Genomic DNA, 27,717 nt, shown 5'->3' on the forward strand with positions numbered 1-27,717 from the left:
AAGATGATGGTAAAATTTAAATATCTTAGTTTTAGGTTTTTCCAAAATCACAAATGACTTGAAAAATATCGGAACGGACGTCGTCACCACGGACTTTCACTATCACCACAGTTGACGTCACCATCGTTATCATTAAGCCGTCGTTGACCACCGCCGACCATCATTGGGTTGTCCTCAGCCATCACTAGACTACTATCGATTGCCACCATTATCTCCGGCCACTGTTGGACAATCTTTCGCCAATCCTTTCCCAGTTGGTTGAGTCGGGTTTGTGTCTTCTTGATCAGTCTTGGATTTGTCTCGGTTCTCCAGGATTAATCGGAAAACTCAATTACACAAAACTTTTATCTATTTTTGGCTCATATGAGTTTTTTTTAAAGAATAAAATAAACCTACACGAAGATTATAGTCCACAATCTAATTATATATCCCAAAAAATATTTAAAAAATATAATTACAACCAATTTGATTTCTAGGGATATTAATTTTGGCAAAATTATTTTATCATATAAATAATAAAATAATTAAAAAATCATGCTAATAATTATAAAAATGTTACATCTTATAAAAACTTAACCAAACATGAAGAAGAGAGAAAATTTTGTATGGGTTTATACTATAAATATAGCACAACTTAACTCTGATACCAATTATTGGAAAAAAATTCGATTTAAAAATAGCTTTTTGTCACAGAAAAAGAATTAAAATTTTAAAAACTAAGTTGATTTGTGATATTTACAGCAATAAAATTTTCCCGAAAAGTACATGCGTTTTGTGTGAGACAGATCCTAGATGTTCTCGATTTCAATCAAACGACATTCTCCACTATTCTCATATCACAAATCACTTCGAGTGTGGGCATGAACAATCATGAATCAAACACAGAATAAAAAATAATTTCTTACTTTTAGTAGGAAAGTAATTCTCTCTCAATAGAAACCGATAGAATTGTTATTCCCAAAAAATAAAATTTATACTTAGAAAATAAATTTCTCACTATTTTTGGGTAAAATAATAATATATCAAAGTTGTGTATTTTTAATTCTACCAATGCCACATATTTATAGGGAGAAATAGAAGAATCCTAGTTGAATTAGTAGAATACAAATAATACTTATTTGATAGAAAAACTAGTCTTCTAGTTTAACTAGGAGAAGGGTTTTGGGTCTCTCCTATATTTGATTCAATTATATATGTTTCTTGAACTTTTAACCTAGCACTTTATAATTTAATCCAACCTAATACATGTTTTTATGTTTCCTAAAATAAATATTATTTATTAATTTAATTTAATTAGATAAATTGATTTTTCAATTAAATAATTTTCTCAACCCAACTCTAATTTCGTTGAAGTCATGAAAACTTTACCATAAAAGAATTTATGATAAAATATATTTAATTTCCATATTCAACAAACTCACAATGACTAAATAATTTAATTCTATTTTCGAATTTAAATTAATTCTCAAGTCATTTTCATACTTAGTGAGAAATCACATTTATTTTTAAATGTGACTCGTTTCTCTAACTTTATCATTTTCATTCATTTATGTGATTTTTTATGCAAATCATTTCTGGTTTCAACAAGCTAGCAAAAAAAATCAACTGAACATATATAATTAGGGCTTAAATGATTTATAATTAAATTCAAACTTTTCGCTTATTAATTATAAACTCATTTAGTAATGAAGTCATTCCACTATAATATTATAATTGAGCTCTCCCTAATTACATACCATTATGAAAGTTACTCGATCAGTGTTCGTCTAATGATCTTGTCATAAGTGTGTTACTCTCATAAGATACCCTTAATCTCTTTGGGATAAATATGTTCTCCCAATATGATCATATTTTATCTCATGGTAATCATTACATCTTCTTTCATTAAAAATCAATTACTATCATATAATAATTAAGTCATTTATCACAAAGACAAATGACCTATAACCACGTTTATTTTTCATCTATCATGTAATGTCAATGAAAGGTTATCATTTACCCATTTTTTTAAAATATAAATTTCACTATTGTGAATGATGCTACATACTGCAGAAGTCGTATACTTAGCGCACCAACTTTTGGTTTCTTATATATTTGAACTCAGACTTTTACTTATGTTAAAGTATACGAGCCACACCTACATAGATCGTTATTCACTTAGAATTAATGTATGCCCCACTATGAACGTCACAAGTGAATAAATCCATAAGTAAATTCAGGATCTATTATACTTGGGTCATGTCCGACGTACTGTCAGTTCAGTTAGTTACTATTTTTTAGGAGTCATTTGCTCCGATAATCAAGACAAAGAATCTCCCCAATTGGAATTGTTAGACGACATATTAGTATTTTCAATCGGTGCACTCATTTCTGGTTAGGCTAAGAACATTTTTAGGTTCATCTACTAATACAAGTTGTCTTTTTATTGTAACAGATGTTTTTTAGCGGTGTCAGAAACAATGGTTTCGGGGCCACAAAATCCGACAAGTTTGTAAATATTATATTTAATATTTACGAGTTAATTTTGATTTTAAAAATGTTTTTGATATAGTGATTTTTGGTTGTATAAATGATTTATTAAGTTCAAGTTGTTTTAGAAAATGAGGTATCGGGACCTTGTTTCTATAAACCGAGCCATAAATATTTTTATAAATATTTACGGTGTGTAATTAAGGTGGTTTTAAAGTTTTGTTGGAAAATTTTATCGTTTCGGTAGTTAATTAAGCAAAAAAGACTAAATCGCATAAAGTGCAAAAATTGTGTTCTATAAGATAAATGTATTAAATAGCTATAGAACTTTAAAGTGAAAGTCCTTATATGGTAAATAGACCATTAAAGGTGATAGCGGATGTGCATGGCTTGGCTTTAGTGTACTTTTTAAAGTTAGATAAGGGTAAAATAATAATTTGATTATTAAATTAAATTAAATAAAAACCAAAATGTTATATAATCATTTTGGTGTCTTCTTCACGCATGAAAAGAAGAAAGAAGCCATGAATATGGAAACTTGGTTCAACCATGTTTTATTCCTTGCATGTAAGCCCTAAGCTATTAGTTTTTTTGTAATTTTTATGTTTTTAATATCGTTGCAACTAGGTCCAGCTAGCCCGTACATTCGATTTTTGAAACTGTTAAAGATTTTGAATGTTGTCATTGATGAATATTGTAATTTTTTATGTTATTTAATGAATTTGGAATGTTTATTTATATTTAAAAGTATTTTGTTAAGTGATTTTGATGAAATTTTCAATTAATGACTAGTTTGTTAAATTAATAAAAGTATAAGGATTTAATATGAAATTGTTGCATAAATGGGCTGTTTTGGATACCATGAACATTTGGCTAAGCTCAATTCTGTGTAAAAGTGGTTAATTTGCATGTTTTGGGCTCAGGGACTAAATTGAATGAAAGTAAAACTTTAGGGGCAATTTTGTAAAAATGTAAAAAATGACCAAATTGTATGAAATGAATTGTTTTATTGTATAAGTTAATATATTGAATGAAATTATTAATTTAGATCAAGATCAGGTGGAAAATTAAGGAAAATAAAAATTACCAAAATGCCTCTGAACTTTGGTATTTTTGCAATTTAGCCAGGTAAGTTCGTATGAACTATACTATGCATATTGTTGATTAAATTGAATGTTATTATATGAATTTTATTGAAAATGAAAACGATATATATGTGTGTTATTATACAATTTAGCTTATAATGAAATGAGGAAAATTCAACGACACACGAAGAATACCAAGCCCCATTTGAACCTTAGGCATTCGTAGGATACAAATGACATGTCATTAGGGTTACCGATTCCAGCTCTTATGAGCTTACCGATACTCAGCTCATATGAGCTTATCGTTATTCAACTCGAAAGAACTTACTGTTATTCAGCTCGGAAGAGCTTCCCGTTTATAGCTCGTATGAGCATACATGTACAGAAATTGACGGATTACAGTTCAGTACACCTCGTGTGTACTACTCGCGTATCTAACAATATTCTAAGTGGTTCAACGGGTACAATTTTGTTACGAGACGATATGAGTTCGATACAAACTAATACAGGTATATACATGAAATATATAGAAATGATGGTACATGATATATTGATATATTGAAATGGATGATATATGTATATGATGAAACGGTAAGATAATGATATGTATCATGACATGTACATATATGAATATCTTTGATATGATGATACATGGTAATTATGTAAGTTGAGACGAGTAATGAACTCAAGTGTGACATGTTGAGAAAATAAGGTTATCAATGTTGAATTTATATGAAATATGTTCAAGTATGCTAACATGTGTTGCTGTTTGATGCTTAGGCAAGTGCCAAGTTGTTGGTTGAATGGTATTATGTTTACTTATAAGTCGTACTGAAATGATAAGTGATCAAATGAAAATATACTTGTACTCCTAAATAAGTGGTAAGGTTTAAATTATGCAAATTCTTATGAAATGGTTTATCATATGATTAACTCTAAAAGAGCTATGTTTAAATGCACTAGCTTGTGGCTATGGTTGATGATATGCTTGTGTCTTGTGTATTATGCATATGAAATGGAATGATAAGTTAAATTGATGATGTTATTTAAGCTAAAGAAAGTAAATGCAATGGAAAGTAATAACATGCAGACGAAATGAAGAAAATTGAAAGACATTTAAAGTTTTTATAAAATCCTATTTTGTTAGGGATGATAGGTATAAGTGATGCTGTGGAATTATTTAATTTGTGAGTTGTTGAATTTGGTTTCATGAATCGTGTGGTATCGATATATGATTATTCTTGATATGTATAAATTTCATATTTGAAATAGATAGATATGATTAAAGTTTATACGATCTTACTAAGCATTCACTGCTTATGTAGTTATTTTTCTTTACTTTTCAGACTATCGGAAGCTCGATTGGGTTGGAAGCTCGTCGGAGATTTATCACACTATCTAGCAATTATATCGGTAGATTTTGATATCTTGGTTAAGGTTATAATGGCATGTATAGGTATTTTAGCTAATGTTAGTCTATGTGTTTTAGTTGGGGAAATGACCATTTGGTTAGTTTGCATTTTGGCCTTGTGTTGGTAAAATGATATATATTATAAGGTGTATATAAGTAGCCTTGTAATGGTTGATATATGACTTGTTATGGTTGAATGATGGTAGATAGAAAAGTAGTTGAATGTGCATATTAGATATGACATATAACTTGTTGTGAATTGGCGTTTTTCCATAGTAAGCATATATGTATTTTGATACTAATAATTATGTGGTATAGTTGATACCGAATGGTATGTTTTGGTAAGTAATTTAAATGTTGTGTAATGATGCAAACTTAGTTAGAAGTTAATCAATTATTTTGGTCAAATTGAATACATGGTTATACATGTTTTAATGTTGTCATTTGAGGTGCCTTTGGGCATGTTGGTTGGATGTTATTATACCATATGTGTTTGGCTTGATTATGCATGATTTTGGTGCCTTTTGAGGGCTTAGGTATATGTGCAAAAGGGATTATAGGTACATGTTGAAAAGGGTGAGAAAATGGCTTGTAAAATAACCTATTTTCGTCCACACGGGCAGAGACACGAGCGTGTGTCTCAGCCGTGTGTCGTGTGTCCCCTATAGTTTTCAAAGGGTTGCAAGTCAGGTTTTACACGGCCCAGCACACGGCCTGGCACACGGGCGTGTGGTTTGGCCTTGTGACCCAAGTTAGTGAGTTACACGGGCTGGGACACGGCCGTGTGCTCCTATTTTGAATACCAACACGACCTAAGACACAGGTGTATCTCTTGGCCGTGTGAGTCACACGGCCTGGCCACACGGCCGTGTGACCCCTACAGTTTGTAAATTTTCATCTTTTCCCTGAAATTTTTATATGTTTCCGATTTAGTCTCGATTTGTTTCTAATGTGTTTTTAAGGCCTCGAGGGCTCGTATAAGGGACAATATGTATGCTATTGATTAATTTTGTTGTGATTGATGATATGAATTAAATGTTTTAAAATTTTGATAGTTCTGAAATGTAAATTCTGGTAATGCTCCGTAACCCTATTCCGACGACGGATATGGGTTAGGGGTGTTATATTCATATTATGATCTGACCACTTAATACCACTTAGTATTAGTTAAACATTAGATGATTAGTGATCTAATAATTACTTTCATTTTGCTTTGCATGCAAAATCATCGAGGAAAATATAAAAAGGATATTAATGTAATTAAAAGATATTTTTATTAAGTCAATTTGTTCAAAAAATACAAGTGCATTTTGGGTTTGAGTTTGTTTTTATTTTTCCATCTTGTACTCCTCTATGGTTATTTGACGTTTTAATGAAATTTTCTTTACCCGTGATTTTTTATCTTCTTTAGAGAAGCTTTTTCAAGCAAATATTTGTGTCTAATTTTTCTCTATTCGTTATTGTTCGTTGTTTAATTCAGATTTATCCCCAAGATTTCACAACTCTATCAATTTCGTCAACCTTGTCATAAGCCTTTCCATACTCCAAAAGGCTTCATGAGGTCCGCTAACCTCAAAAAGCATCTATCCTTTCCCTTATAAAGCTCACAAGTTTCCCAACATTCCTAAGGCACCTCCGAGCGTACCTAAGGAATCTGTCGATTTCATAAGGTGACCATATGACCCTCGCTCACTGTGGAAAGGCTATGAAGCTCATTCAAGTCACTTGCCAAAAAAGTACATATCACCGCCCTTGTTTGAGGGACGCTCACTAGCTCGCTCTAAGCGTACATAATTTGAAGTGGTCTCACCATTGTGGCTCGAAGATATTCTCACCCACAACAAAGTTAAATCTCTTAATTTTTTACTATTTTATTAGGTAACTTAAGCATCTTTAATATAAATATTAAATGTTGCATTTACATAAAATATCTCAGTAATAAATAATTACTAGATCACCACTCTTTCTAAAGAGAAAGAAAACAAATTATGTAAAAACATCTTTTAAATAGAGGACAGTTCCTGGCAATTTCATTTTAAAAAGATTTTTATTTTTTATAAAAATAGGAATTTTTTATAGAAGTTATTTTCTAATTGGGTTAAGTTATGTTATAAGAATATATTAATAAAAAGTCAAAGATATTAAAATTTTGGTGTAGCCTAAAATATTTTTTAAATTTTTTAAATATATATTTTGTAATCACTTAATTTTATCTGGTTCGAATTTTATGTTTTAATTTTTAATTTTACAGGTTTGGATAATTTGAGCTTGAATTATTTTTGGATCAATAGATTTAGGGTTTGGGCCTATCTCATATGGGCCTAATGACTGGGCCTGTTGTGATTTGATAATTGGGCTTATACCAATTTAATTTTGGACTTGTTTGCGCTTTAGCCCATTAGTGTTTTTATTTTTTTATGTTATATTAATTTTTAAAAAATAATAATAAGAAAAAAGGAAAATCAGAAAAAAATATAAAAAATAATATTTACATTTTGGCCCCACTATTTTTAAAATTACATTTTAGCCCCTCACTTTTTCTAAAATTACATTTTAGCCTCGGGAGTTTTGCGTCCTCTACAATCCAGTCTTTCTGGCGCGTCAGACTGTCCCCTAATAGTAGCCAGGCGTACTTCGCGCCCTCACCCTCAGCTATTTCCGGCGGCCGGCCTAGGCTCATGATGGCCCTCCACTGCTACCTGAAAACAGAGAGGAAGAAGGAGAAGTCAATAGCAATAAAAGGACTTTTTTCTTTTCAAAAAAGGGCAGCCAAGAAAATAAAAAAAAACAGCAAAGAAAACTTCAAAAAAGAAAAAAATTGGTTTACCTTTAGCCCACCGCTGCCACTTCTCCTATCACCACCGTTACTGCCCATCGCCGACCCATTGCCCTTCCTCTTCTACCATCACCAAAACCCGAACAACCAAGACAACCAAAATAAAAATAAAAGTAAAAATACAACTCACCTTTTGAAGGGAGACGCCAGCGGAAAAGGAGAATCCGGCTACGGCCACCGAGGGCTAACGGGAACCCCAGCGACAGTGACCGAAACGGGCCCCGACACCTTTAGATCTTCGAAAATTTTGAAAAGAAATAAAGAAAAAGAAAAAACAAGAGAAAGGAGAAAAGAAAAAAGAAGAGAGGAGAGAAAAGGAGAAACGAAGAAAGAAGAGAGAAGGAGAAGAGAGGAAAAAGAACACTAGCGGCCGTCACACCGTCGAGTAAAAGAAACATCGGCAGCAAGTGAGGGCTAAGGTTAGAGTTGAGAGAAAAAGAAAAGAAAGAAAGGAAAGAAGAAAAAAAGTAAAAAAGAAGAATAGTTGGTCCGACCCGACTTGTACCACCGAACCCGACCCATATCACCGAACCAGATTCGACTCGTTGCAGCAACACCAGCAACAGCAGTAGCAGGCCAGCTTAGCAGTAGCCTAATCCAGTTAGCCCGTTTAGCAGCAGACCAATTCCAGCAGCGGCCCAATCCAGCAAACCCCAGCAGCAGCCCAAAGTAAAAAAATAAAAAAGGGACCCAAATTGCGCAGCCCATTGGATCAAGCCCATAACTTTGGGCTTTTGGTAAACTCTTAATCCGTTTTTATTTTTTTAGTCAATGTATTTAAATGATATCTCATTTTAATTAAATTAGCATCTTTAAATAGCCTTTTTAGAAATATTATTATGTTCACTTTATTTGCAATTTTAAATTTAAAATCATTTCAATACATAAGGCAACGAATCGATTTAACATTAAGCCATTGATTTCACTGCTATGTTGGGTGGATATCATGGATTTTTGTTAAATATGGGACGCCCTTCTAAAAATTGAGAAATTAAAAAGTTCTCGTTTAAAAAAAAAATCTTTATTTTTGTAATTACTCGTAAATTATCAAATTGCATTTTAAAAAATATATAATATAATAATATGTAATTTATCAAAATTCTCAATTTTCGATTGGATCACAATTAAATATTAAATGGAACTCGTATTTTTAAAATTTAAGACAACACGCGCTTAGTGAGATACCGATTTTGGGTGTCACAAGGGTGCCAATACCTTCCTCGTGCGTAACCGGCTCCCGAACTCTCACTTTCTCTGTATTTTGATGCAGACCTGAAATTGACTCTTTATAAAAGAATTTTAAAAATAATTTTTCTTTTAAAAAAAGAATTGAACAAGTGTCCGATCACACCTAGAAAAGATCGGTGGCGGCTCCTCTTTTAAATAAAATTGAGACTTTTTTTTTAAATTCCAATAATTGTCAAAATAAGATTTCATTTCGTAACGACCTCAACTAGCGCTCGTGAAAATTTTAGGTTGCTACATATTTATATTATTTTATTTTAATAGTATTATATATTTAGTATATGTTTATTTTTTAATATGTTCTAAATAACATAATGTAAAGTATTATAAACTTAAAATAGGTCGGGTTGGGTTTTGAATATTGAAGCCCAAGCGCAACTTATATTTTAAATAGGCTTAATTTTTTTGCTTAAACCCTCCCAAATTTCGGATAGGCCTTCGGGCATGAGTGAGTAGTCTGACTCATGAACAAATCTACTCAACAATAATAATTTAAATTCATAATTTTATATAGAATTTAAATTATATTAGAATGATTTTAATATATATATATTAAGGGTTCATTCAAAATATGACACCTGCCCATACTTGTCCTCTATGGATTGATTAAAACAAGATATGTTAATTTTTTAATTGGTAATTAAAAATTTAATTGTTAAAATAATCCTAATCTAAGTTAAATTCTTTTGTATACATATAGATTTAACACGTGTTTTGGAAGTAATAGTTAACAAAATCTATGCTAAAGTCTTTCACATCCATGAACCTCGTGGTGCTAACATACGTAGCCTAATTACAATAAAACTTAGGGGAGAGTTAATTTAAAAGAAATTATTTGGTAAAAAATTAAAAAAAAAATATTTATATAAAAAACATATATTAATTTTTAAAATTATTTGTGAACTAATAAATTACGAAATATGGATGGTAAATTAATTGAAGTATTGGTGAAATCAAGGTTTAATTAGCATGGTGAAAGCTGATTAGGGCTTTTGCTTATATACATCTTTATTCCTTTAAATTAAATTATCCCTCACAAATGAGATTATGACGGTGAATGTTTGGATTTTATTAAATCCACTAATCAGTGGACACCTAAACATTAAAAAATAAAAAGAAGTGTTGAAAAGGGGAAGGTTATCCAATGGAGTTGGGTTTTCTAGGTTTGAGGGCGTGGCACCCCCAACCTTTTCCTCCATTACTCTTAACCCTTAAATTTGTTAACTAATTTATTCCTTGATTAGTACAGATGCTCATGCCCTAATCTTACTTTATTATTGGACATCCCATATTAGGGTTAATTTCACCCAACTCCCTCAAATTATAATTTAATTTTTCAATTCACCTTAAAGCTTTAAAATGTTTTAATTGAGTATTTTGAATGTTAAATGTCCACTGATCAAAAGCAGTACTAATATTCAATGCAAATAAATATAAAAACAACCATTTTTAGTATAATATTAAATGCTTTTACTTAGTGATTTATTAAGCTAATTCTAAGTCTGGAATATCATTTAACATAGCATGCATTTTTGGATGGAATCCCAGAATTCTAGATTTAGTTATCTTTTTATGTAGGTGTGAACAAAACTCAGTTTGATTTGAAAATATCGAAATAAAATTTGAATTTCAAGTTAATCGAATTGAGTTTTTCGAGTAATTTGAGTTTCGAGTTGAATTTTATAATTCAAATAACTTGAATAATTTTAATAACATATTAATGTAAATACCCTTTTGGTCTTTCCAATTTTAAAAATGAACAAATTGTCTCTCTTTCAACAAAGCTTACAAAAAAAAATTCAAAATAATTTTTATTTTTTATAAAAATTCAAAAAATTATATATTTTTTTAAAAAATTCTAAATAATATATATAGAAAGTTAAATTTTAAAAAATTTCTAAAATAATAATTTTCAAGACCTAAATAAGTTAATTAATAATTCAAGTTTATCATATTAAAGTATCTTATTATTATTATTATTTTGCTTTGAAAAAGTTTTCATATATATATGATTTCAAATTTATGTGCTCTAACATGAAATTAGTCATACTATAACAAGATTTTAATTTGACATGTTTAATTTTTTTAATTTAACTCAAACAATTTCACTCGATTCAATTCGACTCGAATTTTATTTCACTCGACTCTGTTAAAAAAAATCAAATTGAATTAAGATGATAAAATAGGACTCGAGAAAACTATTAAAGCTTAGCGATCTAGTCCCAAAGATAGGTGTGATCCAAGAGGATTATAAACCAAGCAAGGCTTGGGACATTCTTAGACACAAGCAAAACAAGGTCACATAGCATGAAATTGTCTAGGGCAATTCTTCTATACCAAAAACTCTTTCATAACCTAGCCAGCCATTGTTCAGATGATGATAGTGAAGGATAAATTGATATATTAGGAATACCAAGTTGACCCTGAGTATGTGTTGTGTAAAAAAGGATTGGAATCATGGGCTAATATTTTTGTTAGCTCGTCATTCTCAAAGCAATTGTGGGGCGTATTTTGCAAGCAAGCTTGCACATGGTGCACTCCTCTTAGTTTCGTTCTTGAATGGATTTTCAAAAGCAAGAAGGGAAATGCTTTGTTCTCAACCAATATTCGATTAGCATGAAATGCATTTGTGTATATGATCTGGTAGGAAAAAAAAAATAGAAGACTACATGGAGGCTTGACTAGTTAAGTTCGATTGTTGTTTAGTCAAATTAAAAATGTTAGTAAGGGATATACTATAAAGAATCAAAGTTAATGTGAATGTTTCTAGTCATATATGTAGGCAACGTGGATAAATAGTGCAGATTAGTTAACCAATTACTACACTGTGAACTTAAGGGTTCAAGTCCAACTATATGCAATGCGCATGGTTATCATATTCAAGCACCCAATGATGTATCTCAACTTTATGAACCTATCTACTCTTCAAGTTGTCTCTTCAAGATCTTAACAGAATCACTATAAATTTGCTCGGGCTCTTAACAAAGTTTAACCCCCCCTCCCCCAACAAAGACAATACAAGACTTGTTGAGGGTTTGAAATCGTTAACAAGTTTAAAGACGCTTATGTCTTTGTTAATTTTAAAATTGGTCAAATTGATCCCTCTAAAAAAAGGAGTAATTTAATTTTTATTTTATTTTTTGAAAGTGAATAAATAAGGATAATCAAAGATAGTGTTAATTAATTTTATTAATACATGATAAATGTTGAACTTTGACGAGCTGATTCTTAAAAATGAAAAGAAAAACTGAAAATTTATATAAAATAGAAATCTCAAAAAATATAAAATCATAAAAAAATTTAGAAAAATTTTAAAAATAACAAAAATAAAAAAATTTTAAAAACTAAAAATTTTTTTATAAAGGAGAATATTTAATGCATCGTCGGTGTCGGTCAGTGGCGGATTCAGAAATACGACTTATGGGGGCAGGGGTGAAGTAAAAAGTTTGTTTGGGGGAAATTAAATTTTATATTTTTATGATAGTAAAAATAAAATTTCGGCATTTTAATAGCTTATATCTTTATCATTTTTAGAGAATTAAAACAACTTTTTTTTATCATTTTTGGGAGCTAAAGTGCAATTTTATCATTATTAATTTAAAATTTTATAAACTATAAAGGACCTAAATAAAAAAAATTTCATTTTAGGGGGCTCGGGGCTCTTGCCAACCCCCTAGATCTACCCCTATTATCGGTGCATAAGTCTCATGCACCATCGGTAAATAATAATATGACACTTAAATAAAACAAAAAGTACTGAAAGACCCATAAATAAACACTAAACTAATTTTTTTTCAAGAGAGACTAATATATTCCATTTCAAAATTCAGAAAGATCTAAATGGTAATTAAACCAACTGCTTACATTTTCTTGCCAAATTAACTGGTGTACCATGTGATATAGCTTATAGGCTTTCAAATTTCTTTTTTTCTACTTATTTATTGCTTTAGCTTTCTTTCCCCTAAAGCCTATCGAAAGCAGTAGTTTTCATAAAAATCCACAATTAAGTTCTAAATTCAAAGATTAAAAAAGAAATATGTTTTCATCAATTGGTCCTAAATCTTTAACAATGTAATCCATTACAACTTTAATGAAAGATAAAATAAAAAAAATGCAATTAAGGTTCAAAAGGATATAATAGTAAGTGTTCATATAAAAACATTTTCTTCCACCAATTTTAAGTAGTAGGAAAAAAGTTCAAGAACAAGACAAATACTAGATTAGAGATGTTAAGCAATTAAAAATATATAAGCATTAAATAAGAGTAATAAATAATAAAATAATAAAAACCAAATGCATCATGTTGTAATCCCAACAATATGCGCCATACCAAATTAAGAATAAAAATCTCCAGCAAATAGGGGTACTTGCAATTGTAAATTCATTTCTGTAATACCCCTTTAATTTCTTTTCTTTTCCTATTTATCGTCTCTTCTCTCTCTTCCTTTACTTCAAATGTTAAAGAGTTTGTGCTCATGTTTAAGATCTATAGACTGTAATTAACTCTTTCCCCCTTTTCTGGTAAGCTTTCTCCTTTTCACACTCTCTGAACTCTTGTTTCTCTATTTTTCTTTTTTGTTTTCTTCTATTTTGATTCATTTGATGTTGTATTTTGTTGTTTTAGCTTTGTTTTGATGATTTTTAGATACCCTTTTGGCTGTTTTCATATCTATGTTGGTTCATGAATGGAACTTTTTCAATCTTTGATCACTTTCAAGTAATAAAAAACTAAAATTTTTATGTAGGATAGTGTTAAAAGATTGAAAGTTTGCATTTTAAAGTGTGCATGTGAGTTTTATTGTCTTTTGAATGTTTGATCAACTGCTGATGTGAAAATACTTCCTTGTTCCTAGTTTCTGATTCATGGAAACTTCCATATTTGTCTGTTTTGGATTCAATTCAGGTGATTATTTATATCAGGTTGTTTTTTGATATGCATAAACTAGATTGATGGTTTCTGAAATAATCTGGTTTGGGGTTTTGTAGGGTGTTTTTCTATGTAATCCTTTGCCTGTTTTCTCTGAAAACATGGCTGCGGATAGCTTTCTTATGCCCCCATGCCGAAAGATTCGGATTTGCAAAGCGAAAAGAGAGCCGAATCTGAACCATAGTGATTCTTCCTCAGGTGTAGAACCTCAGGATGCAGATTACTCTTATGTTCCTCAGCTCTGTGATGAGTTAGAGAATTTGATATTGGCTCGATTTCCTCGATCGGAATTTTGGAAACTTTACTTACTAAACAAGCATTTCTTACAGATTTTAAAGAGTGGTGAGTTATTTAAGATTAGGAGGCAAATTGGGTTTAAAGAATCATCTATATTCATGTCAGCTAGTGGGGGCAATTCTTGGTGGGCATTTGATAGGCTATTCAAGTGTTGCAGGAAGCTCCCAGAGTTGCCATCTAGAGATGTGAGTTTTATTGGTGGAGATAGGGAGTCACTTTGTGCTGGGAGTCATTTGATTGTCGCCGGCTGGGAGACCACTGATGGCTATGTTGTGTGGAGATTTGAACTTGAAACCAGTAAATGGATCAAAGGGCCTTTCATGATCGATCCTCGATGTTTGTTCGCATCAGCCACTTGTGGTACCTTTGGTTTCGTAGCTGGTGGGATTGGGATGGGGTTAATAGGGGCCAAAGTGTTGAACTCAGCTGAGAAATATAATCCTGAGACAAAGTCATGGGAGAATCTCCCATGTATGCATAAGCCGAGGAAATTTTGTTCAGGTTGTTTCATGGACAACAAGTTTTACGTAATCGGAGGGAAAGATGAAAATAACAATGAACTCACTTGTGGGGAAGCTTATAATCAGGATAAAAACACATGGGAACTGATACCAGACATGTTGAAAGACGATGATAATCAGGTGGCAACACAGCAATCTCCGCCCCTTCTTGCGGTAGTGAACAACGAGCTTTACTCTCTCAAAACATCTTCAAATGAGTTGAGGGTTTACATTAAGAACAGCAACACATGGAAGAAATTGGGAGCAGCGCCGGTTAGAGCTGATCTTCATCAAGGATGGGGAGTGGCTTTCAAGTCACTTGGCAATGAACTGTTGGTGATTGGATTCTCATCTTCCATTTCAAGTGGGAATGACAATGGCAAGGGGATGACAATCTACACTTGCAAACCGGAACCCGAGAGCAAGGAATTGCAATGGAGGTGCATTGAGGGATACAAAGACCGTCTTAACTTCTTTCTCCTGAACTGTTGTGTTATGGTAGCTTGAACTTTGTAGTTTGTTGTATTGGTTACCATATAGTGTTTACTTAATTTGCTGAATAAAAGATGGATTGTGTAGGGTAAGGGGAGTGAGTTGTAAGAAACTTTTTTGTCTTTGTCATGTGGTGTGTGCTTTTCACTCGGTCCCTTCTGAAAAAAATTAACTGTGTGAAGATAAATAGGGTATAGCAAGGGAACGTACTGCTTTTTTAATTTCCTAAGTAGCAATTGTCAACTTAGGATAAAAAACCTAATTACAACAAACTTACTTACACCAGGCCTCAATTCCTACATATATCATCAGTATTTCTTATAGTTATTTTAGTATTAACACTTCTATCACGAACAAATCATTTGTTATATGCAAATAATGAATGAACCAATTTAAGGTTGCCACCGTAGACCCTGCCATTCCTTTCCTGCCAAACAAAGTAGATTAAAGCACCCCATGCCAACCTAAGAATGGTAGAGCTTAAGGTCTTGCCTCTTCCATTCTTAACCATCCAACCAATATGCACTGCCAAGAGTCGAGCTGCAGATGAATATCACAAGTATGAAGGACGAGAATCCATATTTACTGAGTAAAGGAGCAGCTTCCAAAAATATGATCTCTGCTTTCAATCTACATAGAACATAGTGAACATATTGGATCAATCTAATAACCCCATTTAATCATCCTAGACTTCACAGGAAGTCGACCTAACTCAACCAACCAGACAACAAAGGAGTGTCTTGAGAAAGTTAGATTACCCCATACCAGCCTATGCCATGCAAGCTTTTCCTTTTAGGGCCTTACCTTTTCCCACACTTTATTTGCCTTACAAAAAGATTGAAATCCACCACAAAGGCAACAGACTCCTAAGTTGTAGCAATGTCTTCCAATACCAGCATTGCCCTTGTGAAGATTGAAGTTGCAGTATATCTCTACCTTTTAATCTGTAAGTTTCAATCCAGGAAACACACAAAGAGCCTGACTTGATCCACACGGTCCAAAGATTGCCAAAAATACCAGCTTTATTCCTAGAGTTGAGGTTTAAGACCAAGTCAACTTTCACTTTTTGGATGACAAACACTTGGAGCTATTTATGGGTCGAGTCAAATCAAGACTTAATGTCAAAAAATTTGTATTCTCAGATTCATTTTTGGGCCGACCCACTCAAAAAACTCATTTTACTATTTAAATAATAAAATATTAAAAATATTTTTAATTAATATTTATATATATTTTATAATTAAATTAAAATTTTAAAAATATTTTTATATTATTTAAATTGAATTTGGGTTCAACTGGATGTACAGAAAGTATAAAAAATTAAAAATATTAGTCCAAATGAGTTACCAGATCCTTGGACAGACTCTCCAAGCTTATTTTTGCATCCTTTGCAGTCCCATCAGTACCCTTCCGAAGAAAAGTTGTACAAATGGAGGAAATATCTTTGATTACTTTAGCTGGAATAAGAAGAATCTTACTCCAAAAATTCATAATGCTGAAAATGATAGACTGCAATAGTTGCAATCTGCCAGCAAAAGAAAGGAATTCAGTAGTCCAAACTAAATCCTCAAGAGTAATTCTATTTAAGGGCGAGTGTTTCATCGAATCGAATCGAATAAAAAACCTCGAGTTGATGAATATTATTTTCTTATCTTAATTCAATTTGAAATTTTCTCAAATCGAGTCGAGTGAGATAGAATTCGAATTAAATATATTTGTTCTGAGTTAAATTAAAAGAATGACTTTAGGTTCTTATAGTTACTACCACCCACCATAATTAATTTGCCCATCGTAATCAAATTTGTTATGAAAGTATTTATTAATATTTTATATTCATGTAAGCTTCTTTGCTTGCTTAACTACTTTAATTATCTTTTGATTCTTATCGCTATGTATTAGATAAAATGTGAAATTGATACAAACAAAAAATTTTAAGTGAATATTTTATGTTACCATCAACAATTCAATTTTAATAAAAAATGATAAAAATTCAGAATGATTAAACGATTCAATAATATAAATAGTACAAAATGTGAAACTTAATTAAATAGTAAATATAAATTTGAAAACTAAATTTTTTTTGAGTTTAAGAGGAAGCAAAAGGAAAAAAGTCAAGGGAGAAGTAAAAGGGAAAAAGTTTTGAAGGTTTGAAGGTTTGAGGAGTAAGTAGATGTTTTGGGAAGGTAAAAGGAAAAAAAAATTGAGTTTAGGAAAGTAAAATTATTGGAGGAAAATAAAAGACTTTTGACATTTTAGAGGGGAGTTTGAGCAGGAAAGAAAATAAAAATATTTAGTTTATTCAAATTTGAAAATTCAATTTGATTTGAATTTACAATTTGAAAAAAAATCAATTAACTCAATTTGAATAATTTGAATTTTTTTTATTTTTCGAATCGAATCAAATTTTAATTGTTGTTAATCCTATCAATTAAACCCTTACAATCAACAGCCTTAAGACTCACCCCCAAATACCTGATAGGTACAGTGAAATCCGCCACTGCAAGAAGAGTAGAATCACTCGTACCATAATTGAAAAGCTCACTCTTAGAATTATTATTCATCTGCAGAACAGAAATAGACTCCTTAATTGCAAAGATGAAGTCTACAAAACCTTTAACAAAAACCAAAAGATCATTAGCAAAACTGAAGTTAGTAAGATGAATCTATTCGCATTTGGGATACATCTCAAAAAACCCCATTAATAGCAGCTTTATTTAAAAGACTTCAGAGCACATTTCTCCCCAAAATGAAGAGAGAAGTAACCAACCAATAAGCCCTCCATTCAAAGCAGCTGAGTTATGCAACTTTTAATCTACCTGCAAAAACATCAGGAATGTCCATAAACCTCAGCACTTGAACAATAAATTCTCAAATCATAGAGCACATTTATATGTTGTTGTTTGTTTCCACAAGTTTTGTTCACACGACTTTGACAACAACCACAAGCGGTGCTTGAACAAGTGAAGCCGTGGAAACTAAAGAGTGTGCATCCAAAATTTTTTTAACCATTTTTTCATAGATCTAAATATAAGTTTGTTATGTATTAATTTATGATTTCATCATTTTTGAAGGAACTAAACATAATCTTTTTTATTTTTATAGGGGCTAAAGTGTAATTTTATTATATATTAATTTATAATTTCTTTATTTATAAGATGAATGAATTGGAATCTTTCATTTTGAGGAAGACAAAATGTAATTTCATTATATATTAATTTATAGTTTATCTATTTATAAGAAGACTAAATTAAAAAAAAATCATTTTTGAGAGGGCCAAATCCCTATTTACCCCTTTTCATATTCATCTTTAACCGCAATCATATGTGAATTACCCTTCACCATGAGACCCCTTTTTAACAAATAAAATCTTGGGACTTCCCTTCCCTCCAAGAACCATCACATTAGTAGCATGACACCTTAATGACTTGTGTGATATTTCTTGCATCAACAAAAAAAGATATATTTTTGTTATAGCATTCTGTCAATAATTTGAAGGTATTACTTTTTATTGGGGATTGAGATTTTGTCCGTTGTTATAGAGGTGTATTGTGGTGGAAGGTAGTTCACATGATAACATCGAAAGTCATAGTGATTCTCATGATAATTTAAGTGGTATCATATTTACGGTCATTCTCTTTAAATGTTAGAGGCATAGATTCAAATTTTGATGTGTTATAGGCACCACCCATAGGAGTCACCCTCCATAGTCTTAATTGTTTAGAAAATTTAAAGGTAAATTATATTATTAGTCACTAAATTATGAGTAATTTTTTATTTTGGTCACTTAATTAAAAAAAGTTACAAGTTGGTCATTGAACCATTCAAAAGTTTTCATTTAAATCACTGGACTATTAAAATCAATGCCATATAGCTTTCTCTGTTCGCATTATCCGCACCAATCAAAAGTTCTCTCTACCCTTCTCTTCTACAATTCATTTTTTTATGAAACAATTTTGGACGTCACGAATCTGCGAATCAACATTTAAGCAGTTTTTTCTTCGTCTCCAACACTGACCATCAGATCGACTTGGATCTAAAGTATGTTTTCCTATTCGTCGATGGGTACTGATCCACTGTACCAGTTATCGAATCATCACTTGGAGCTTACTAATGGAACTTAAAAAAAAAACTTAACAACCTAGTGACTTAAATGAAAACTTTTGAATAAATTAGTAACTTAAATGAAAAATTTTTGAATAGCTCAATGACCAAATTGTAGCTTTTTTTAATTAAGTGATCAAAATAAAAATTTACCCATAATTTAGTGGCTAATGGTTTAGTTTACCCGAAAATTAATGACATGATATTCACCAAATAAATTTGGAAGAATATATTAAGTACTCGTTAATAAAATCACACAACAAAATCATGAACTGAATCGGGTTTTGTTTTCGGTAACTAACTTGACCCGTAAGATTGTAGCAGGTTGAGCCCAGTCTTTTTGGATCGGATCCGAGTCCGGGTATTGATGTTAGGTAAATGAGAAAAAAGGCCTGAACAAGAGAGAGAAAAAGAAGGAATTGGGGGAGAGAGAGAAAGAGAGAGAGAGAAGAGACGAACTCTCTCTGTAGCTGCTGCTCTTTCTTTGCTGTAAGGGAAGGCCTAATATCTCTTCACACTTCCGTAAGATTATTTCATTTTTTTTTTAATTTTACCCCCTTTTTGCCCCTCTCTTAATTCTCTCTATTTTAGTTCCAGAGAACTCTCCTTGATCTTATAATGTAATTCAATTTCTTCATTTCGTGCACTTTCCATCTTTATTTTCCCTTAATTTCCCCCATTTTGCATATTTAGAAGCTTTTTTTGGATAAGATTTAGTTCAAATTCAGCGGCTTTGGGTTTTTTATTTATTCAAAATTAGGGCTTTTTCTTCCGGGGTTTTGGTAACCTTTTACGGTTCAATTTCTAAAGGCTTGATTTTGAAGGGAATCATTGCTTCTTTGGGTGTTTTTGGTTAGTGGGTATTTGCTGAGATAGCTTGGAATTTGCTTTGTTGTGAATGTTTTAGATTTTGGTGGATATTTGATATTTTTCGGTGATGTCTATGAATGGCAATAATCCCCCGAAGAACCTATCTTCGTCACCCTTTGGTAATGCGGGGATGGTGCCTCCTCCTATGCCTGGAAACCCTGCATTCTCACAAGCTCAACTCAGCGCTGGTTTTCAAGCTCAGTATCAGCTATCCCAAGCTCAGGCCCTTGCTCAGGCTCAGTCGAAAGCTCAAGCTCAAGCTCAAGCTCAAGCTCATGCCCAACTCCAAGCACACTTACAAGCCCAAGGTTTGTCCCTTAACCAGGCTCAGAATGCTGGCTTTGGGACATTAGGTTCGTCTTCACCCTCCATGTCTACTCCTGGCAGTGCAAGTGCAAAGAGGATCCTTCAAAGGCCCCCCATGCGCCCTCCTGGTGTTCCTATGATGAACACAATGTCACCTTTGAGAACAATGGAACTTACAGCCGCTGCACGTAGAAAGAAGCAGAAGCTTCCTGAGAAACAACTACAGGATGGAGTGGCAGCAATTCTTCCTGAATCTGCTTTGTATACCCAGCTTCTTGAGTTTGAGGCACGTGTTGATGCTGCATTAGCTAGGAAAAAAGTTGACATCCAGGAAGCACTTAAGAACCCACCTTGTGTTCAGAAAACTCTTCGAATATATGTTTTCAACACTTTTGCTAATCAGATTAAGACAATTCCGCAGAAGCCTAATGCAGAGCCTCCTACGTGGACCCTTAAGATTATTGGGAGAATCCTGGAAGATGGAGTAGATCCAGATCAACCTGGATTTGTTCAAAGAACAAATCTCTTATACCCGAAGTTTTCATCTTTCTTCAAGAGAGTGACAATTTCATTGGACCAAAGACTATATCCAGATAATCATATCATTATATGGGAGCATGCTCGATCACCGACACCTAATGAAGGTTTTGAGGTGAAGAGAAAAGGGGATAAGGAGTTCACTGTGAACATACGGTTGGAAATGAATTATGTACCTGAGAAATTTAAGCTTTCTTCTGCTTTAATGGAAGTCCTTGGTATTGAAGTTGATACGCGCCCCAGAATTATTGCTGCAATTTGGCATTATGTGAAGGCTAGAAAACTTCAGAGCCCAAATGATCCGACTTCCTTTAATTGTGACGCACAACTTCATAAAGTTTTTGGGGAAGAAAAAGTAAAATTTACCATGGTTCCACTGAAGATATCACAGCATTTGTCTCCACCACCACCCATACATTTGGAGCATAAGGTCAAGCTTTCGGGGAATAGTCCTGTTGGGAATGTATGCTATGATGTGTTAGTTGATTTGCCCTTTCCCATACAGAGGGAATTGTCAGCTCTTTTGTCAAATGCAGAGAAGAGCAAAGAGATCGAGACTTGTGATGAAGCAATATGTGCTGCCATAAGGAAAATTCATGAGCACCGTAGAAGGCGTGCCTTCTTTCTAGGTTTCAGTCAATCACCAGTGGAGTTTATTAATGCTTTAATTGAGTCTCAGAGCCTGGATGTGAAACTGGTAGCCGGGGAAGCTAGTCGAAGTTCTGAAAAAGAGCGACGATCAGATTTTTTTAACCAACCATGGTAAGCTCATTTTTCTGTTTATTCTTGTTTAAGATTTAATTGTAAAATATTTGACTGAATTTTTAGTATTTGAGACAAATTTGTTTGCTGCAGTCTGAGTAGCTCAATCTTTTGTATATATTATACATGCTTCGATTGGGTTACATTCACATGGTTTCTCTGAATTAATTTTGTTTAGAAAACCTTTTGATAGCAATGATGGTGGTAATACTTTTGTGAAGGATGAAGATTAATCAAGCTTCTGTTTCGGTGATTCTAACAGGGTTGAAGATGCTGTTATCCGTTATTTGAATCGCAAGCCAGCTGCTGGAAGTGATGCACCAGGAAGCATATGAATCATAATTTTGAAACTTAAGTTGGTGCCTGGTACATTCTTTCATTGATCCGTTCCATTTAATCGAAATAGATGTGCACTGTTGTTGGATGACTATTGAGAGGGATGTAGGAAAGGAAGTAGATTGTTTAGTCATAATTATCATCAAACTTCATTAAAAAAAAGGGGGTAGATTTTAGCAAGATAGTAGTTTTTATTTTGTTCAAAATTGTAATTTATATATGGTAGATTCATGGTTGCTTTCTTGGTTTGACTTTAATGTTTCTTCTTGGTTTATGAATGTAGATTGACCATCGGAAATGCTCAATTTTTGTTATATCTGATTGATTACTCAAGAACAATGTTTCTTTTAATCAAATTTACACTTTGATGCAAATATTTTACTTAGGCATAAGTCAACAATATTGGTTCTGACCACAGCATGAAATTAGCAACACCAGAGGACAATCATAGTCGCATATTACGCGTAATATGAAATCATGCAATATATAAAAGGAACTGTGTTGCAAAGCTTTCAACAACTCTATCTTGTTCCCTCAAAGAACTCACTAAATTAAAGCCAGAGGATACTGTTTTGAACGAAACAAAATGGTAAAAGAGAGTTTGGTTCACATTTCAGGTTGCTAGCCAAGTTATTTAACTGTTCCATTCAGGTTCGTTTTACATGTTTGAGTGGCCAATGCGGACATGAACTCTGTGCCATGAAGTGTTAAGAATCCCTCTTAGGTTCCAAATATCTTGCACCTTTTCAGGTTGCACGTTTGCAGCTGAATCTACCTGTAAACATCAGTGAAAAACTGGTATCAATACAACGAAGGGCAACAGGATGCGACAGTTGCAACCATTGGCTAAAAGACTGAAAATGATTCAGAAAGAGGGATAGGCGGTGTACCGCTTTGGCAATAATCTCAGTGCTCTGTGGGATATCAACTGTGAGCTCAAAAAGCACCCATGCCCATTTGTCATTGCTTATACCATCTGCTATGTAAGGGGTACCAGTTTTCTGAAACCTAGTGGCTTCCCTCCATGTTTTTCCGCCATCAATAGATACATCTACGCGTTCAATTCCACGGCAACCTCCTGATACTGCATATCCACTAATTCTTACCTGCATAACAAGGAAGTTGCTTTTATCAAATTTATCCGAATCAAAATACTCAAGTCTCGCATACAAGTCAACTAAACTTCATGATAAGTGCAATTATAACTGTATTTACATACAGACGACCTTTATAAAGCTATGAATGCAAAGAGAACGAACCTTTCCTGGTTTTATCGACTGCGCATCTTCCAAAGAACAAATCACGGACTGTCAGCCAGCAAAGAAACCAATATTAGAACCAGGGAACTAAATGCAGGTTTGTCGTTGGAAAACTTGAAGCAAATAAACATACAATTTAACATGTAAGAGTAAACTAATCTAAGCAAAATCTAGTAAACACCTGAACTGGGAAATCCATTTGTGGCTTCCTGGTATTCCAACTGATGTTACCCCAATCCACCGATGGTGGAAACATCTTGTAGTCCTTTTGCATGAAAAATCCCTACAAGGTTGTAAATGGAAACTGATCAGAGGGCAATGCGGAAACGATAAATCAAGTTTAACACGAAGCAGAAACATCCTTCAACCTGGCATTCTTCTGCTATTATATTGATAGAATCCAGCCACTTGACGGAACGAGCACCTATAACACCTGGTACAATTACTCTCAACGGGTAACCATGATCCCTGTTGAGAGGCTTTGGCAAAGATAGCAAGATAATAGTTCATTTTTTATATTTTTATAAAAGATGCAACCATTTTAGCATACTTGTTGAGTTCAGTTTGAGTTCTGGTTTTCCCGAGTGTGGGAAAGAATATGATCATAAGAGAGAAGTTGCTTACTTCTCCATTCATCTCATAAGCAAGTAAAACATCTGCTTCAGGGTTTGTGGCCTGACTAAGTGGAATCGATGCCTTGTATGGACCTCCGTTTTCCTCCTACATTTTTTTAAAGAGAAAAATACAAAGTGATGTTCTCGTATCGACAGAAACTGCCATTGAATTGCAGAAAAAAGTTGACAATGAATTCCAAGAGGCCAAAGTTACCACCTCACACTTATCAATGCTCACAAATTCAATGTGTTTTCCTCCACTCTGAGTGCTACTTGTCAACTTCGGAACCCCAATAAGTTCAAGAATATCAGCCAATTTGGCACCACCCCAGACAGCTGAAAGGTCATAAGGACGATAAAAGACCGACTATAATCGAGCATCTATGAAATAACATGAAGTGTGATTATGACTACCAAAATCACAGAACATACAAGAAAACATTCATAGATTTTGGGATAATCTGTATATGCATTTCTCTAGCACAAGCACATACAAATGAAATATAAGATCGACTAACTCATTGCGAGTTCGAGATAGATAAAACACACCGTTTCCAATAGCTGAAACATTCCAGCCAACTCCTTTCACTTTTCTGGTAATGCTCATGGCAGTCCTCCTATTACCTGCACACTGAATAAAAATATTAAAGCCAAATCAGTGAAATAAATGCAACCATCACAGTGCTACATAGACCAACAACAATCTGGGGAGCAAATGGTACCTGTAAAGTGGCAGTGACGTTGTATTTTGGTAGCATCCTGTTAGTGATCAAAATAGTTTCATTTTATTGTTTGAAAATCTGACCTAGTGAATACACAGCATTGATGCAATCAGCAAGCTATCGGTATCACTCACCTGATATCTCTGAAATAAAGCTTTTTCGGAGTTTCAATTAAACCGTTTATATCGACACAATATCTGCTTTTCGAAAACGAATGCTTAAACTTAGTAATAATCCCCAACACAAGTAACCAAACAAGCGGTAGCATGGAGCAAGGGAAAAGTACATAACCTCTCTATGTCATCAACTAGAGGGATTGGTCCATGATTTCTCTTGAAAAACAACTCCACCGGAGTCACATAAGAGGAAACTAAAGCCGAACGCGGTGGCTCAGCATTAAAAGGCTCCTGCACCAAAGATGCCAATGGTTTACTGGAAGAAACTCCAATCAATGAATAACATAACCTACAAAATCATGTTTTCATGTAGCAATGGGAATATAAACAAACATTATAAACATATGATTGGACGTATTCACAAACAATTAAAACTCTGTTCATGAATAATAAACAAGAAACATATTTATTAGATATAAAATAATGCAGCATTTATAATATAAATAAATGAATTGAACATGTCTTATATGTATTCGAGTTTATAGCCTCAAAATCTTCACACACCTTGATAGAAGAAAAAAACAAGATTGATTATATGATTGGATCCTAACATCCCAAGTAAAAATGGAAAATGAAATTGAATGATGTAATGGAAGGAGTGAATTGAACAGCACAAAAGAAAAACTAGCCTTGGCGTTGATATGAAGACAAGGATGGCGGGACGGTTCTTGTGAATAATCAGAAGGACCACTTAATCCAGGCATTTTCACTACCTATGAAGAAGACTTTCTCTCAAAGTGCTTGCTGGCTTTTTATAGTGTAGTTTCCAAAAATGCTTTGGTGATGACGACCAATCATCCACCGGCAATCATCATCAAGTTGGACCCACTTCAACAATGAAGATATAATCTTTGAGCTTTGATTAATAATAAAAAAAAAGGATCAAACCTATACGAATTGTGGTCTTGCTCATGGAATCCATAGAAAGGAAGGAACGCCCCCTGTTTTTGTGAATGCAAATCTTTTGGTTCTTATTATCAACAAGTTGGTTAAAAGACAAGAGATTGTTTTCCATGTTTAAATATGTTGATCATAAATGTGACGATTACAATTGGCAATTATAAGGGAAAAAAGAGGCGTGGGGAATCTTGATACTTCATTCTGGGTAGAAACCACTCTCATTTCATCCATTTTGCATAGATTCAAGATGTGATACGTTGCATATATTTTAATTAACTTATGATATTTTTACTTTTGTTTTGATTTTTCAAATGCTTTAAATTGTTGGATGGGATTTATTTTTTAATTTCTATCTTATACATACTAGTGATTGATCGAAGTAGGCCTATTCATGGGTTAAGTTATTCGTCCAGACTCGAAGGTCCATCCGGTATTTGGGAGGGTTTGAATAAAAATATTAGTCTCGAAAAATAGAGTTGGGCAAAAAAATTAAGCCCATTTAAAATAAGGGTCGGGCTTGAACTTGAACATCTAAAGCTTGAGCTCGGCTTGGCCGTTTTAAGTTTATAATACTTTATATTATTATGTTATTTTTATATATTATGTAATTTAGGACACATTAACAAAAACCTATATTAAATATATAATACTACTTTAATGTAAATTAAAAAATGTTGACTAAATAAAAATTTCCAATAAATAAAAAATATATAAAATTGTTAAATATTAAAATAATATAATATAAATATTTTTTTATAATAAAAAAATAATAAAGATGGGCCTAAAATAAGCTTGGATTAGTGCTTTACAAATATGAGCGGTTTGGGACAAAATTTTGAGAGCTAAATTTTGAGCCGGACTAGACTTGAACAAGTATAAAATATGTTAATATCATACTTAGACTCGACCCGGCTCATTTAAGAAAAAAGAATAAGTGAAAATTATAAATCTGCATAGCATGCTTATGTGTGTTAAATTTATCTTAGATAACTAAAAAAGGTGTTAAGTCACCATTTTGTTAAGAGTTAACACATGACTGACTAAAAAAAAGTAATCTAAAAAAATTAGTGACCAAAATGTCTAACTACATAGACCCTTATTTCAATACAACTGTTTTCCATTTGCATTCCCTTTTTCTTTAGCCAAGTCGACCTTCTTTACTTCGACTGGCGCATGATCTTATTGTTGGAATATTTTCAAATATTTATAGTATCCCAATAACTATAAATGAATGGGTGTAATTAATCAAAAGATAAAACTTTTGGTCATTGGTCAAAAGTTATATCATTTGATTTTTTAAAAAAGAATTATAACTATTCAAAAAATATTATTTGAATAGTTACAAAATTAAATGAATAATTATTATTATTTATTTATTCATAAAGACACCTATTGAAAGATGTCTCTATGAAGAGACATGAAAATTCCTATAAATAGGAATAGGATTTCATTTGGAAATCATATCAACAAATTCTAATATTATTTCTTCTCTTCCTTCATTTTCTAATATTATTAGATTATTCTATAAAGTATTGCTGCAGAAATCCTTTGTAGAAATTGAGTTTTTGTTATACATTACTCAGTGCATAGTGGACTATTCTCGTCAGTGCAAAACGCAAATAGTCATTGGCTTCATTGTATCCTCGAGGTTAATTTGCTTGGAACTCGTTTGCACACTGAAGATAAGTGGGGGCGAATATAACCTTAAAGATAGTGGCTTGATACACGCCTTGGAGCCTGTCCTATTTCTTCTTTTTCTTTTCGAGTTCCGATCGTGTGTTCGAGTTTTTTTCTTATCGGAGTTTTTGTATTAACAATTTTAAGGTTATATTTCATGATGACTACCACAACACATGAAAGTGGAACACTAAG

At 32.7% G+C, this 27,717-nt stretch overlaps 3 protein-coding genes and 2 long non-coding RNA genes across 12 annotated transcripts; 2 read left to right on the top strand and 3 right to left on the bottom strand.

Annotated features, from left to right (window-relative positions):
* Nucleotides 1–7,436: 7,436 nt before the first annotated feature.
* Nucleotides 7,437–8,568, bottom strand: LOC107926395 (uncharacterized). Its single transcript, XR_001692196.2, has 2 exons — nucleotides 7,793–8,568; nucleotides 7,437–7,664 (listed from the first exon to the last, which is right to left on the bottom strand). It is a non-coding gene; the product is annotated as an uncharacterized lncRNA (long non-coding RNA).
* A 4,804-nt stretch (nucleotides 8,569–13,372) lies between these two features.
* LOC107926363 (F-box/kelch-repeat protein At3g27150) lies at nucleotides 13,373–15,374 on the top strand. 2 transcript variants are annotated; one of them, XM_041098069.1, is made up of 3 exons: nucleotides 13,377–13,567; nucleotides 13,900–13,949; nucleotides 14,033–15,374. In XM_041098069.1, the coding sequence occupies exon 3, from the start codon at nucleotides 14,075–14,077 to the stop codon at nucleotides 15,275–15,277; it is 1,203 nt and encodes a 400-aa protein (XP_040954003.1). In that variant the 5' UTR covers nucleotides 13,377–13,567; nucleotides 13,900–13,949; nucleotides 14,033–14,074; the 3' UTR covers nucleotides 15,278–15,374. The 2 variants fall into 2 exon arrangements, with proteins under 2 accessions (XP_040954002.1, XP_040954003.1); XM_041098068.1 differs by lacking the exon at nucleotides 13,900–13,949 and having other exon boundaries at nucleotides 13,373–13,567.
* An 80-nt stretch (nucleotides 15,375–15,454) lies between these two features.
* LOC121219603 (uncharacterized) lies at nucleotides 15,455–17,104 on the bottom strand. The gene is made up of 2 exons (XR_005916463.1): nucleotides 16,067–17,104; nucleotides 15,455–15,892 (listed from the first exon to the last, which is right to left on the bottom strand). It is a non-coding gene; the product is annotated as an uncharacterized lncRNA (long non-coding RNA).
* A 2,623-nt stretch (nucleotides 17,105–19,727) lies between these two features.
* Nucleotides 19,728–22,479, top strand: LOC107904814 (SWI/SNF complex component SNF12 homolog). The gene is made up of 3 exons (XM_016831304.2): nucleotides 19,728–19,885; nucleotides 20,271–21,838; nucleotides 22,101–22,479. The coding sequence occupies exons 2-3, from the start codon at nucleotides 20,301–20,303 to the stop codon at nucleotides 22,171–22,173; spliced, it is 1,611 nt and encodes a 536-aa protein (XP_016686793.1). The 5' UTR covers nucleotides 19,728–19,885; nucleotides 20,271–20,300; the 3' UTR covers nucleotides 22,174–22,479.
* A 153-nt stretch (nucleotides 22,480–22,632) lies between these two features.
* Nucleotides 22,633–25,931, bottom strand: LOC107904815 (sulfite oxidase). Of its 7 annotated transcripts, none has more exons than XM_016831307.2 (12): nucleotides 25,575–25,931; nucleotides 25,061–25,176; nucleotides 24,904–24,966; nucleotides 24,770–24,806; nucleotides 24,597–24,678; nucleotides 24,265–24,383; nucleotides 24,058–24,153; nucleotides 23,802–23,912; nucleotides 23,615–23,716; nucleotides 23,434–23,481; nucleotides 23,065–23,280; nucleotides 22,633–22,949 (listed from the first exon to the last, which is right to left on the bottom strand). In XM_016831307.2, the coding sequence occupies exons 1-12, from the start codon at nucleotides 25,647–25,649 to the stop codon at nucleotides 22,833–22,835; spliced, it is 1,182 nt and encodes a 393-aa protein (XP_016686796.1). In that variant the 5' UTR covers nucleotides 25,650–25,931; the 3' UTR covers nucleotides 22,633–22,832. The 7 variants fall into 7 exon arrangements, with proteins under 7 accessions (XP_016686796.1, XP_040954004.1, XP_040954005.1 ...); XM_041098070.1 differs by having other exon boundaries at nucleotides 24,904–24,912; nucleotides 25,575–25,896; XM_041098071.1 differs by lacking the exon at nucleotides 25,575–25,931 and adding an exon at nucleotides 25,450–25,569 and having other exon boundaries at nucleotides 24,904–24,912.
* Between the last annotated feature and the right edge of the window lie 1,786 nt (nucleotides 25,932–27,717).

Source organism: Gossypium hirsutum, chromosome D07 (assembly GCF_007990345.1).
Source record: "Gossypium hirsutum isolate 1008001.06 chromosome D07, Gossypium_hirsutum_v2.1, whole genome shotgun sequence".
NCBI classification, from domain to species: domain Eukaryota; kingdom Viridiplantae; phylum Streptophyta; class Magnoliopsida; order Malvales; family Malvaceae; genus Gossypium; species Gossypium hirsutum.